The following is a 14,131-nucleotide window of genomic DNA, read 5'->3' as shown; positions in this document are numbered from 1 at the left end:
GATTTTGTTCAACATCCCCCTTTTCAGAGAGTTCCAACCTAATATCCTAATTACTCCTGAGATGCTGAATACACGCTTTTTGACATTTGGGATGAATGTAGTGATTTTTTTAATTAGTTCAACCATCCCCTCGAACTCTTTGAAAGTTCCAACTTAATATTCATAGCTGTTTCTCAGATATTGCTCATGTTCTACTTTGATAACTTGAATATAAATAGTACCTTTAAATTTGGTTCACCTCCCCCAAATCCACCCTATTATTATTATGCTTCGAAAGTTTCAACTAAATTCCCTTATTCGTTACTTATATTTTGAAGATATGCCCCTTGACCAGTTGGAGGCATAGAGTGTATTTTGATGTTGCCAAAAATCGCCCTAAACATTCTCTGAAAATTTCAACTTAATGCCCTTAATTATTCCTGTGATATTGCAAATACTTTTTTATAACCTAAATTTACATAGTGCCTAATTATTTATTTTAACATTTCCGATTGTAATTCCCCCTCAGAAATTCCTGAAAAATTCAAAATTATATACTTTACCGTTTTTGAGCAATCTATATATCTATATATATAAAAATAAGTTGTCTGTGTGTGGATCTGTGGATCAGGTGACGTCATGTTTGTTCGCATATGACGTCTGAATTATTTCACACTAATACAAAAGAAGAAAAAAACTAAAAAAGGTAAAAACTACAAAAAAAACTAAAAAGAAAAAAAAACTAAAAAAGCTAAAAAACTAAAAAAAAACTAAAAAAAGGTAAAAATCTAATAACTAAAAAAAAACTGAAAAAAATAAAAAAAGGCAAAAACTACAAAAAAAAATAAAAACTAATAAAAAACTAAAAAAGCTAAAAAACTAAAAAAACTAAAAAAAACTAAAAAAAGGTAAAAAACTAAAAAAAACTAAAAACTAAAAAAGAAAAAAACTAAAAAAAAGGAAAAAACTGAAAAATAAAAGAGAAAAAGAAAACTAAAAAAATATGAATAAATATATATAAAAATAAGTTGTTTGTGGGTTATGTCTGTCTGTCTGTCTGTCGAGTGACGTCGTGTTTGTCCGCATATGACGTCTGAATTATTTCACACTAATACAAAAGAAGAAAAAAAACTAAAAAAGGTAAAAACTACAAAAAAAACTAAAAAGAAAAAAAACTAAAAAAGCCAAAAAAACTAAAAAAAACTAAAAAAAGGTAAAAAACTAAAAACTAAAAAAACTGAAAAAACTAAAAAAAGGCAAAAACTAAAAAAAAACTAAAAACTAATAAAAAAAACTAAAAAAGCTAAAAAACTAAAAAAACTAAAAAAACTAAAAAAAGGTAAAAAACAAAAAAAACTAAAAACTAAAAAAGAAAAAACTAAAAAAAAGGAAAAAACTGAAAAATAAGAGAAAAAGAAAACTGAAAAAATATTAATAAATATAAAAAATATAAATATAAATCTATATATATAAAAATAAGTTGTCTGTCCGTTACGCCAGATTATATCTTCTATATATATAAAAGAAAACAAACTAGAATGTAAAAACTGGAAATTGCATAAATATTTCGAAATATTTTGACAATAGATTAAAGTAATTCGAAAAAAGAAAAATGGTAAAAAACTAAAAAAAAAACTAAAAAGAAAAAACTAAAAAAAAAAATTAAAAATTAAAAAAATTAAAAAAAGAAAAAACCTAAAAAGAAAAAACGTAAAAAAATAAAAAAGATAAAAAACTAAAAAAAAACTAAAAAAAGCTAAAAAACTAAAAAAAAGAAAAACTAAAAAAAAAACTGGGAATTGCACAAATATTTCAATATATTTTTACAATAGATTAAAGTAATTGGAAAACCTTAAAACAGATACCCCAAATTTTGAGGTTTAATATAAATTGTTGAAGCTTTAGCATGCTTGGCGCGTAAAGATTTTTCCAAGTGTCAATGTTAGAATGAACATTGACAAATTGAAGAAAACAAATCAATAAAAAGAAGAAACTAAAAAAAAGTAAAAACTAAAAAAGACAAAAAAAACTAAAGAAGAAACTGTATCTATCTATATATATAAAAATAAGTTGTCTGTCTGTCTGTGGGTCTGTGGATCTGTGGATCAGGTGACGTCATGTTTCGGCTGACGTCATGAAATTAGTTGCCGTCATTTTTGTTATGACGATGCTTAGTATATTGTAAAACACATTAATTTGGTTAATAATATACCATTTAAAACACCAAAATGAACATGCTGGAGTAGTCACTCGGTGAGAGAGGGTGTCAGAACGGAGAATGAAGGTCCCAGGTTCAAATCCTGGTTAGGGTAAAAAAGGTAAAAAACTAAAAACTAAAAAAAAAAACTGAAAAAACTAAAAAAACTAAAAAAAGGCAAAAACTACAAAAAAAACTAAAAACTAATAAAAAAATAAAAAAGCCGAAAAACTAAAAAAACTAAAGAAACTAAAAAAAGGAAAAAACTTAAAAAACTAAAAACTAAAAAAAGGAAAAATGAAAAATAGAAGAGAAAAAGAATACTAATAAAATTAAAAATAAAAATAAAAAAAAATAAAAAAGATAAAAAGCTAAAAAAAGGTAAAAACCAATAAAAACTAAAACGAAAAAAAGGTAAAAAACTAAAAAAAAAATTCATCTAAAAAACTAAAAAAAACTAAAAAACGTAAAAACTAAAAGAACTAAAAAAGTAAAAAAAAACTAAAAAAGGAAAAAACTGAAAAATAAGCGGGATATAAAACAGGGGGATATAAATGACGACCGGGACATAAGGAATATAAATGAATCAGAAAATACAACTCATGTTTCCAAATGACGTCGTTTGGAGCCCAAATTGAAAATCCAGATCAATTTATGTCTACTTTCAAAGTAAAAGGGCAAATTTATCATAGAGCAGGGTCTCTTCTACCATTCTCAGGCGAGAATCATAAATTTTTACAATTGTACTTCATCAGTGATAGAAATTCTGAATTGAATGCACGTTGCGAAATTTCTCCCAACATTGAAAGGACAATCGTTTCCCAATTACAACATCTTTTCCACGAAAATAATAATTTAGTGCGTCTGTTCAAAACAGCCATCGATTTGATGCCTACTTATACGCATAAAATTGTTATTTCCGCTGACAAAACGCCTCCTGGCCAACATGTGCGTAGATACAATGCTCCAACTATCGACGAAGTGGCCATCGTAATGGTCGGTGATCAGTTTTTACCTCGAGATATTATTCTCAGGGTTTCCACCACACGTGCTACAACTAAAAATAGGCCTACCAATAATACTTTTAAGAAATATAAACCCACCAAAGCTTTGCTATGGCACTCGACCTGCCGTAAAAAAAAAACAATGGAAAACCTAATAGAGGCCACAATTTTGACAGGGCCTTTTGAGGGTGAGGCTGTTCTTATTCCTCGCATTCCCAAGATTCCAACGGATCTGCCTTTTCAATTTAAAAGATTGCAATTCCCAATTCGATTAGCATTTGCAATCACCATTAACAAAGCTCAAGGTCAATCATTAGAAAAATGTGGTATAGATCTTAATGCTGATTGTTTTTCCCATTGACAATTGTACGTTGCATGTTCGAGGGTCGGTAAACCTGACAATCTATTTATATGCAGCGACAATTGGACAGCGAAGAATGTTGTATATTCGCAAGTTTTACGCAGTTAATTTGTATTTTATCTATCTATCTATCTATATAAAAACGAGTTGTATGTATGCATGTTTGTTTGTTTGTGAAAAGAGCGTTTGCATATGATGTCATTATTAGTACATACGGCTTTGTATATGCAGAGACAATGGGAAAGCCAAGAATGTTGTATATTCGCAATTTTTACGTAGTTTAACTCCTGCAGACGAAATGAATGCTTGCCTAAAAAAATCTAATTTATAGGCACACGTAAAAATATTAAAATTAACTACAAATATGCGTGTCCGATTGCAAAACGATGACTCTGGTCAAACAGTAGACTCAATTTCAGGACGTATACAACTACCTGCTGATTTCTGTAATTTAGTGACGTCCAAAAATGAATTGATTGAAAAAGTATTTCCGAATATTCTAAAAAATTATAAAAATAATAAATGGCTAAGTGAAAGAGCGATTCTCGCACCCAAAAATATAGACGTCCACGAAATCAACAATATTGTTTTGAACAAGATTCGAGACCAGGCAGTCCTTTACAAGTCAGTCGACACAGTTTTGGGACCAAATGAAGCGGTTAATTATCCATCTGAATTTTTAAATTCCATAGATCCTTCAGGGTTTCCACCACACGTGCTACAACTAAAAATAGGCGTACCAATAATACTTTTAAGAAATATCAACCCACCAAAGCTTTGCAATGGCACGCGACTTGCCGTAAAAAAAAAACAATGGAAAACCTAATAGAGGCCACAATCTTGACAGGGCCTTATGAGGGTGAGGCTGTTCTTATTCCTCGCATTCCCATGATTCCAACGGATCTGCTTTTTCAATTTAAAAGATTGCAATTCCCAATTCGATTAGTATTTGCAATCACCATTAACAAAGCTCAAGGTCAATCATTAGAAAACTGTGGTATAGATCTTAATCCTGATTGTTTTTCCCATGGACAATTGTACGTTGCATGTTCGAGGGTCGGTAAACCTGACAATGTATTTATATGCAGCGACAATTGGACAGCGGAGAATGTTGTTTATTCGCAAGTTTTACGCAGTTAATTTGTATTGTATCTATCTATATAAAAACGAGTTATGTGGATGCATGTTTGTTTGTTTGTAAAAAGAGCGTTTGTATATGACGTCATTATTAGTACATACGGCTTTGCATATGCACAGACAATGGGAAAGCCAAGAATGTTGTTTATTCGCAATTTTTGCGTAGTTTGAAACACATATATAAATCTATCTGTATTCACAGGTGGGACACAGGGACACAACTACAATGGCGCATAACTAATATGGCGCGTAACGACTTACGCGCGCGGGGGGGCTTGGGGTGGCGCGAAGCGCCCCACCAACTAGGTGTTGGGGTGGCGCGAAGCGCCACCCCAACAGCTAGTATAATATAAATTAGCAATCAACAAAGCACCGAGACACAAATGACGACCGGGACACAGGGAGTATAAATGACGACCAGGACATAAGTAAAAAAAAAAAAACTAAAAAAACTAAAAAAATGGTAAAAACTACAAAAAAACTAAAAACTAATAAAAAAACTAAAAAATCTAAAAATCTAAATAAACTAAAAAAGAAAAAAAAGAAAAAAGGAAAAAAATAAAGGAGAAAAACAAAACTAAAAAACGAATGTATATACAGACCGGGACACCGGGATACAAATGACGACCGGGACACAGGGAATATAAATGACGACCGGGACACAGGGACACAACTACAATGGGGACGCCGGGGGGCACAGGGGGATATAAATGACGACCGGGACACCGGGACACAAAGAATATAAATGACGCCCGGGACACTCAAAGAGAAATCACAGACTGGAACACCGGGACACAAATGACGACCGGGACACAGGGAATATAAATGACGACCGGGACACAGGGACATAACTACAAAGGGGACGCCGGGGTGCACAGGGGGATATATAAATGACGATGGCGACTCAGGGAATGGTCGATTAGCAATCACCATCAACAAAGCTCAAGGGCAATCATTAGAATCATGAGGTATAGATCTGAATACGGATTGTTTTCCCATGGACCATTATATGTTGCATGTTCAAGAGTCGGTAAACCTGACAATCTATTTATATGCACAGACAATGGGACAGCAAAGAATGTTGTATATTCGCAAGTTTTACGTAGTTAAAAACATATATATATATATATATATATATATATATATATATATATATATATATATATATATATATATATATATATATATATATCTATATTCACAGGTGGGACATAGGGACACAACTACAATGGCGCGTAACTAATATGGCGCGTAACGACTTACGCGCGCGGGGGGCTTGGGGGGGCGCGAAGCGCCCCCACCAACTAGGTGTTGGGGTGGCGCGAAGCGCCACCCCAACAGCTAGTATATATATATAAATAAGTTGTTTGTCTGTGTGTCTGTCTACTGACGTCATGTTTGTGTGTTGACTGACGTCGTGTTTGTCAACTGACGTATCTATTTACATATCTAAAAATGAGTTTTCTGTGTGTCTGTCGAGTGACGTCATGTTTGTGTGTCGACTGACGTAATGTTTTTCGACTGACGAAATTACAGACCGGGACATCGGGACACAAATGACGACCGGGACATAGGGAATATAAATGACGACCGGTATACTCAAAGAGAAAGCGACCAGGACACAAGGAATGTTCGATTAGCAATCATCATCAACAAAGCACCGGGACACAAATGACGACCGGGACACAGGGAATATAAATGACGACCAGGACACTCAAAGAGAAATTAAAGACCGGGGCACCGGAACACAAATGACGACCAGGACAAAAATGACGATCAGGACTCCGGGACACAGGGAATATAAATGACGACAGCGACACTCAAAGAGAAATTACAGACTGGGACACCGGGACACAAATGACGACCGGGACACAGGGAAACAACTACAACGGGGACGGCGGGGGCACAGGGGGATATATAAATGACGACGGGGACATAGGGAATGTTCGATTAGCAATCACCATCAACAAAGCTCAAGGGCAATCATTGCAAACCTGACAATCTATTTCAGGTTAATACCCTTAGGCACTCCGGAGCTATTACAGATAAGTATTTGTGACCATCTGGATGCTTATAGTTTTTTCTATTCAGTTCAACATCCCTCTCAACACTCAAATCATAGTTAACAATTCTATAAAATTTTGAGATTCTAAAATTTTGAGATTTATTTCTATTCACTTTCTTATTGCCAAAGCTTTATTATTGGTTAATATTATGGATTTTTTCCAATTTTACAAGATTTTTTTATATAAAGTCAAAATATAAGTCTATACTTTATATTCTCAAGTTGCCAAAAGCGATCTGGCATTGACTTTGACTCTATTCAATAGAATTTTTCGATTGATTTTGTTTAATTTGAAATCAACGCTCAGAAAGCTTCTTGAAGAAGAATTTTGATTAAACAGTTATTTTTAAACAATATATTTGAAAATATTCCTATGGGAAAATATTCAAAAGATTACATATGAATGAAAATTGAAAAATGGAACGAACATATATCGGAGGCATCATTCAGCTGCTTTTATTTTTGACCCTTAACTCTTTTTTTATTTTTTTTTATTTTTGACCCTTAAAATAAAAAAAAAAAATTTTTTATTTTTGACCCTTAAACTCTTTTTATTTGCGACTCTGACGCGAGCGTTGGCTTGGTGTGGTTTGAAAAAGTTATATATATTAAAATCGATTGCACAAAATGTCTTCGATCCCCGTCAGTATTCCCTAAAAGTTTTAATTTAATGACCTTGCCCATTCTGGGGATATTTCACCTTCACCTTACTGACAACCTGGGTAGGCTTAGTGACCTTTAATTTAGCTTAAAATTCCCTCTTAGCATTCCCTGGAAGTTTCAGCTGAATACCATCGGTCGTTCCTGAGAAGTTTTATCTTACTTTCTTTAGCATTTCGTAAAATATTGCAGATACATATATTTCACAGCCTGAATGCAAATAGGGTATTTTGATTCAGTTCATTATTCCATCAACACTCCATTGAAGTTTGAACTTAATATCGCTATCTATTCCTAAGATATCGTAGATGTGGCATATTGACAATCTGGATTAACCTAGTGTCTTTTCAATCGGTTCAACACTCTCCTCAATATTCTCTGAAAGTTTCAACTCAACCTTATTAGCTTTTCCTGACATATTTGAGATAAACCCTTTTTACAACCTGGTTGCAAATGGTATCTTTTACTTTAGTTCAGCATCGTCCTCAACAATCCCTGAAAGTTGTAACTTGCTACCCATAGTCGTTCCTGAGATATTGCAGACACGCGCTTTTGAAAACCTGGATGCCTATAGGTTTTTTTTTATTTAGATCAGCATTTCCATCATCCCTCCTTGACAGTTTCAAATTTATACCCTTAGCCGTTCCTGAAATATCGCAGATGCACCCTTTTTACAATCCGGACGCACATAGTGTCTTTCAATTTATTACAACATCCCCCCTCAAAATTTTCTCGGAGTTTCAACTTACTACTCTTAGGTACTCAGTAGATATTTGCAGGTATATCGTTTTGATAACTTAGATGTATACAGTGTCATTTGATTTAGTTCAATATCCTCCTAAATATTCCCTGAAAATTTCAACTTAATACCCTTGGCCATTCCTAGGATATTGTAGACACTCCTCTTGGTCAAGCTAGATATGCAGAGTGCTTTTTGATATAGTTCAACACCCTCTTCAATACTCCATGGAGTCTTAAACTTGAAGACCTTAACCATTATTGAGATATTGATAGGACGACCTTTTGACAACTTGGATATACATAGTGTCCTAAGATTTTGTTCAACATCCCTCTTTTCAGAGAGTTTCAACCTAATACCTTAATTACTCCTGAGATGCTGAAGACACGCTTTTTGACATTTGGGATAAATGTAGTGCTTTTTTTTACTTAGTTCAACCTTCCCCTCGAACTCCTTTTGGAAGTTCCAACTTAATATTCATAGCTGTTTCTCACATATTGCGCATGTTCTACTTTGATAACTTGAATATAAATAGTGCCTTTAAATTTGGTTCACCTCCCAAATCCACCCTATTATTATTATGCCTCGAAAGTTTCAACTAAATTGACTTATTCGTTGCTTATATTTTGAAGATATGCCCCTTGACCAGTTGGAGGCATAGAGTGTATTTTGATGTTGTCAAAAATCGCCCTAAACATTCTCTGAAAATTTCAACTTAATGCCCTTAGCCATTCCTTTGATATTGCGAATACTTTTCTTATAACCCAAATGTACATAGTGCCTAATGATTTATTTTAACATTTCCGATTGTAATTCCCCCTCAGAAATTCCTGAAAGTTTCAAATTTATATACTGAGCCGTTTCTGATCAATAGAATATATCCTTTGTGGCAACTAGGATGCGTGTAGTACCTTTTGACACAGTTCAGCGTTCCCTCTGAGCATACTTAAAGTTTCAGGTTAATACCCTTAGGCACTCCGGAGCTATTACAGATTTGTGACCATCTGGATGCTCATAGTCTCTTTTTTTATTCAGTTCAACATACCTCTCAACACCCAAAATCATAGAAAATAATTCTAAGTCAGATTTAAATGGCTCTTTTTCTTACCAGTTTTTTTTTTCAGTTCTTTTTTTAAAAAGCTCGTTTTTAATTGGTTATTATGTTTGGTAACCTTTCTATTTTTTTCCTATGTATTTCTCTAGTTTCATTTTGACAAATCTTGTGTATATCATCCCTCTTCTTAATGTTTTTATACAATACGTTTAAACTTATGACTATTAATATTTAAATTGTTCTTTTTATTTGGCCAAAAGTAAATAATATGAGTTAAAAAAACTAATCCGTATTTCTTTTTCTTTAGAAAATTGCTCTGGGAATTCAGCGGTTACTTCAGTTTAGTTTACTATGTATTGCATGTGTTGTTGTTAATGCATTTGTATCGCTTTGGACAGTATTACTATCATCTATAATAATTCTGTTCTATTATTGGCTGCAAAGAACTTACCGCAAAACCGCAAGGTAAGTCCTTTTCTTTCGTAATTTAGATCCATACATTTTGTTTCTTTTTGTATTTTGTATTTCCATATTGTAGTAGCATGTATGAATTTCAAGCATCTTACCGAGTTACTGAATTATAATTTTTCTTGTTGTGGCTGCAACCTAGTAAAGAATGAACCATGGCCAATGGTAACCAAAAAGTTAAAAGCGCTTTTTGAAAAAACTGCCAGGTAAGAAAAAACAGTCACTTAAAATTGATTCAGGATTGTTTACTAGGTTTTTCAACAATCTTGATAAAAGTTTAATGCAGGAAAAATTTATGAGCCTTTCAAAAATTAGCCTAGAAACCTTCAAAAACGGTGTCAGAACGAGATGAAAATTGTATCATTGGAATCTCTACTGTCAAAAATTCCATAAAGGAGAATAACAACACTTTGAGTACTAAGCAACACTAAACACTTTGAGAGTAACAACACTACACAACATTTTGAACAACACTAAATCATTTTTTGCATAGTTAGCACTGATATCATCTTTCCTTTCATCGTTAACGGGACACTGAAACCTTATAGAGTACTGTTTAAAGGCTTATTTGATGTTAAATTACTATGTCTAGTGCCTTTTTTAAATATTAGAAACAAGCTATTAAAATAAAATGTAATTTTTGACAAAATCCATATCTTCATAGACAAGATGGTGAATGAGTCATGAGTCATTGGAAACAGCCATAAATGACGTTATATTAAAGGTTGAATCATAATCGCAAGCAACGCAACATCGCTGTTTATGTAAAGAGAGGAGTGGGTACAGCGTATTATTTTTTATATCACCAAGCCACTTCGTAAGGAGGAAGTTGTCAGAGAAACCTCAGAAGAGGCTCATTTGATAGGACATTAAACTTCCTAGAACCTATTTTAAAAGTCGAAAGTGATTCAAGGACAAAATTTAAATGTTGTCTCTTTTCTAAGCCTCAACGAATCCAATATTATTAAGCAAACAAAATACATTTTAAATGCTTTCTTTTTTGTAATTTAATTAAGACTTTCAAACTTGTTAAGACTTATGGAAATTAATATCAGTATAGAGGCCTATATAAAACTGTCCATGCACATGCATTTGTTTTTTTCTTTAATCCTTTTATGATGGCAATTTTTTTCGACATTACGAGAAATAAAAACATCTTGCTTGAAGTAAAGATTGCTTTGAGTAAATTGCTAATTATGTTCTGGTCTTTAGAATGCAAGGTGGGTTTCAGCCCTACTCCCCTTTATTTTTGCTCGTTTTCAGTTTGACTTGTATATTTATTGTAATATCTATTTTTTTCATTTATCTATTGATATGAATTATGGTAGTTTTACGCTTGAAAATTATCTGACTTTTTTTTTGCTCGCCTTTGCCTTATGGTAGCCCTTTACTTTACGACGTACAGCAATGAGCCAAATTATGTTTGTCTCAAGGTAGATTAAAACCCACAGTCTAAGGTTAATCTTGTGCCTCCTCCTCCCAGAAAAAAATAACCCAAAACGGAATAAAAACTGTGTTTATTAGCTTGAAACTGATAATACTTAAATCTTGGGGCCAAGAAGACCCAGATGCACAATAAAACCACAAAAAAATATTGGCTTAATTGGAAAGCAATCAAAATATTCCCCAGGACTTGGATATCTTAATGCGCAAAACAAAATTAGATTGGTAGCCTAGGCTTCCTAAAAATGGACCCAAAAACTGTTTTGATTAAATTGAAACTAATATCAAAAATTCCTTCAGCCAAGGAGACCCCAATGCACAAGAGAAAAAAAAAGTGGGAATCAATCTGAAAATAGGGCACCAAAAAGGGCTAATTAGATTTTACTGAACGGCTCGAAACTTACAGCTGTAAGTTCTTGGGCCAAGGGGACTCCAATGTCTACAATGTATTCTACTCTTTTCAGGGATGGGTACCCAAAAGTTGGGCCCATAAAAGCTAAAAAAAAAACCTGTTGTCCTGAAACATATAGCTAATTTTTTGGGCCAAAGGAACTGGGCTGAAAAATCTGTATCCAAACAGTATGAAGCTTACATCTGTAAAACATTTTGAGGCTAGGGAATCCAAATCCATAAGATCATCGGATAGGGAAAATTAGATATGGCTTGGCTCGACCTAAACTGGGCCAAACATTTTTTTTTGTATAATGAGCGTGTAGCTTGTATCTTTAAGACCATGGAGTCCCAGTGCCCCTCCCCCCTTTGAAAAAAAATCAGAAAAACATTCTTACGCTGGAAAATGTGGCCTAAAAAGGACTAAAAAACGTTTTTTTTTCTTATAGTTGTGTTAAAACACTACCACTAGTTGCTGCAGTGTGGGGACCCTAAGCTTCTGTCTATAGTTAAAAAAGACCCCAATGTAAAAATAAAAAGGGTGCGCCTAAGATTGGGCATTAAAAGAGACCGAACAAAGCCCTTTTTGAAAAACATTTGAAACAATATTTAGATCACTTCTGAATGAACTGAATTAAAAAAAAAAAAATTCTAACTGGGAGTAAGAAGCAGCATTAAAATCCAAAACAAACATTAATTGTTTCGTATGTTCCTCAACTTCTCTCAATTTACGCTAAAGTTTAGATTTTTGTCAAAACTTTTTAAGAAGAACGGCTTGTGTTATTTAGCATTCATACTACGGGCCATGGAGCTTTATGAAGACCATTGGAATAGTGCTCTTGTAAATATTTTCGTTGTAATAATAAAAGGAACTGAACTGAACTGAACTGAAGCTGGCATACGACGACTGTTGAATTGGGATAAGGATTTTTTTAAAGCAATAGAAGACTTTTGCGTGACGAGCAAGGGATTGAGGAGGGGGAGTCCCACTTTTATACAGAAAGAGTTTTGTTTTTGTTTTAAGTTTCAGTGTTACTCCTTGCTTTAAATAAAAAAAAATTATTTCATTGTCGAGAGATTCCTTTCCCCCTCCGTAGAGAATTCCCCTGAAGAAATCCCCTGGAAATTGTTCTGACTAAAAATTTCTCCCCTGGAAAATATCCCCACAGAAGACTCCTTGCACGTAATATAACCCGAAAACTTTCCACAGACAATTCTCTCCTTGTTGAAAATCCTACTGGAGAATTTTCCTCGGACGGTTTCCCTTGGAAAATTCTCTTTACTTTCATTTGAAGAATACGCATGTTTTTCTATTTAATTTCTCATCGTTTTTTTAGACATACTGGAAATCTTCCAGTCTATGAGAAATTTTCCCTGAAAACCCCCCGTTCCCATAAAAAGCTTCTGCCACAAAAATTTCCAACTACGGGAAATTCGCCCCTCACTGATGAAGTTGTCCCCAAAACAATTTCCTCTACATGGGAAATTCCTCCCACATACTTCCTCCGGAACATTCTATCCCGATATAAATTGAGGAGCAAAAGAGGAAGTTGAGGAATAAAAAGAATTCCGTATAGGAATTCTAGAAAATTCCCCCATGTAAAATTTCCCTTGGAAAATTATCTCCAAAAAATTTCCTTTCCATTAAAAATTCTTTCCGAGGAAAATTTCCCCCAAAAAAACTTCCCTCGAAGAAATTCCGAACATTTCCCAATAAGAAAATAGTATTTGTAAACAATGGGCAAATTTCATAAATTACAGCTATTTACCTGGGGGCTGTGGGGGGTTTTGTCAACCCCAACGGAATAGTTATTGAACCTTTGATACATTCTGAACCAAATGTTTATCCCAAAATTTTAATCGGATGTTTTTGGAGACAAAAGTAACTTGGCAGGGTGGTTAGTTCCCTTCTAGTCTTTTTGGTCTCTTGGAAAGGAAACCACTGCCCTTTGAAAATGCCACTAGGCTTAGGGCCTTAAAAGGGCACTTCTCTTAATATTTTCTAGTTCTAAAAAAAATTATATATCGGTAGAACAACCATAAAGGGTTGAGTTCATTGGTTTCCGCAGCGGGGGAGGCCTTGCCTCCCTGAAAACTGGGAAATAAAAGTAATTACGAGGGGAAAAGAGCAGAGAAGAAATAACCTAGGAAAAATGTGTGTTGGCCCATGGTTGGCTGTCTGCCAATAGTTTTTCACCCTTAGTAGTGGCAATATATGTCTTACCTTGTGAGTGAACCTTGTGACAGCTTTCTAGTTCTCTCAAACGTTTTTTTCTGCAAGATTTGGTTTGAGTAAAGAGAAAAAATCATATTCTTCATAGTAATCAGTGGTAAGTAAATAGCGATCCTAACCAATAACGGAAGCATAAGAACCTAAATATTGATAACATTAAATCAAAGAATAGAATCAGGTTTTTATGGTGATTCCAAACACGTAGGCCTATATTCCGAGTTTGAAGTTAAACATCCCAAGTTATTAGAACATAAGAAAGTTTGCATAATTATAGAAAAAGAAGGAAAACAACTTAAAAAGGCGACAATCCCGATAAGAATACGCAGTCAAATTTAGTATGTATAAGTACCCATGAATTGATATGTGAAGCCGCTATAATAAGGAGTGTTTAACTCTACTTT

The 14,131-nt window shown here is 33.7% G+C and overlaps 1 protein-coding gene across 4 annotated transcripts in view; it reads left to right on the top strand.

Annotated features, from left to right (window-relative positions):
* LOC136028300 (ATP-binding cassette sub-family C member Sur-like) overlaps positions 1-14,131 on the top strand; it is a 234,735-nt gene that overhangs the window by 173,430 nt on the left and 47,174 nt on the right. For all 4 annotated transcript variants that reach the window (XM_065706058.1, XM_065706059.1, XM_065706061.1 and 1 more), the window contains one exon: positions 9,504-9,661. In XM_065706058.1, the coding sequence (XP_065562130.1) occupies positions 9,504-9,661 (158 nt within the window). The remainder of the gene's footprint in view (positions 1-9,503; positions 9,662-14,131) is intronic.

Source organism: Artemia franciscana, chromosome 6 (genome assembly GCF_032884065.1).
Source record: "Artemia franciscana chromosome 6, ASM3288406v1, whole genome shotgun sequence".
NCBI lineage: Eukaryota > Metazoa > Arthropoda > Branchiopoda > Anostraca > Artemiidae > Artemia > Artemia franciscana.
This window is presented reverse-complemented; position numbering and strand designations above follow the sequence as displayed.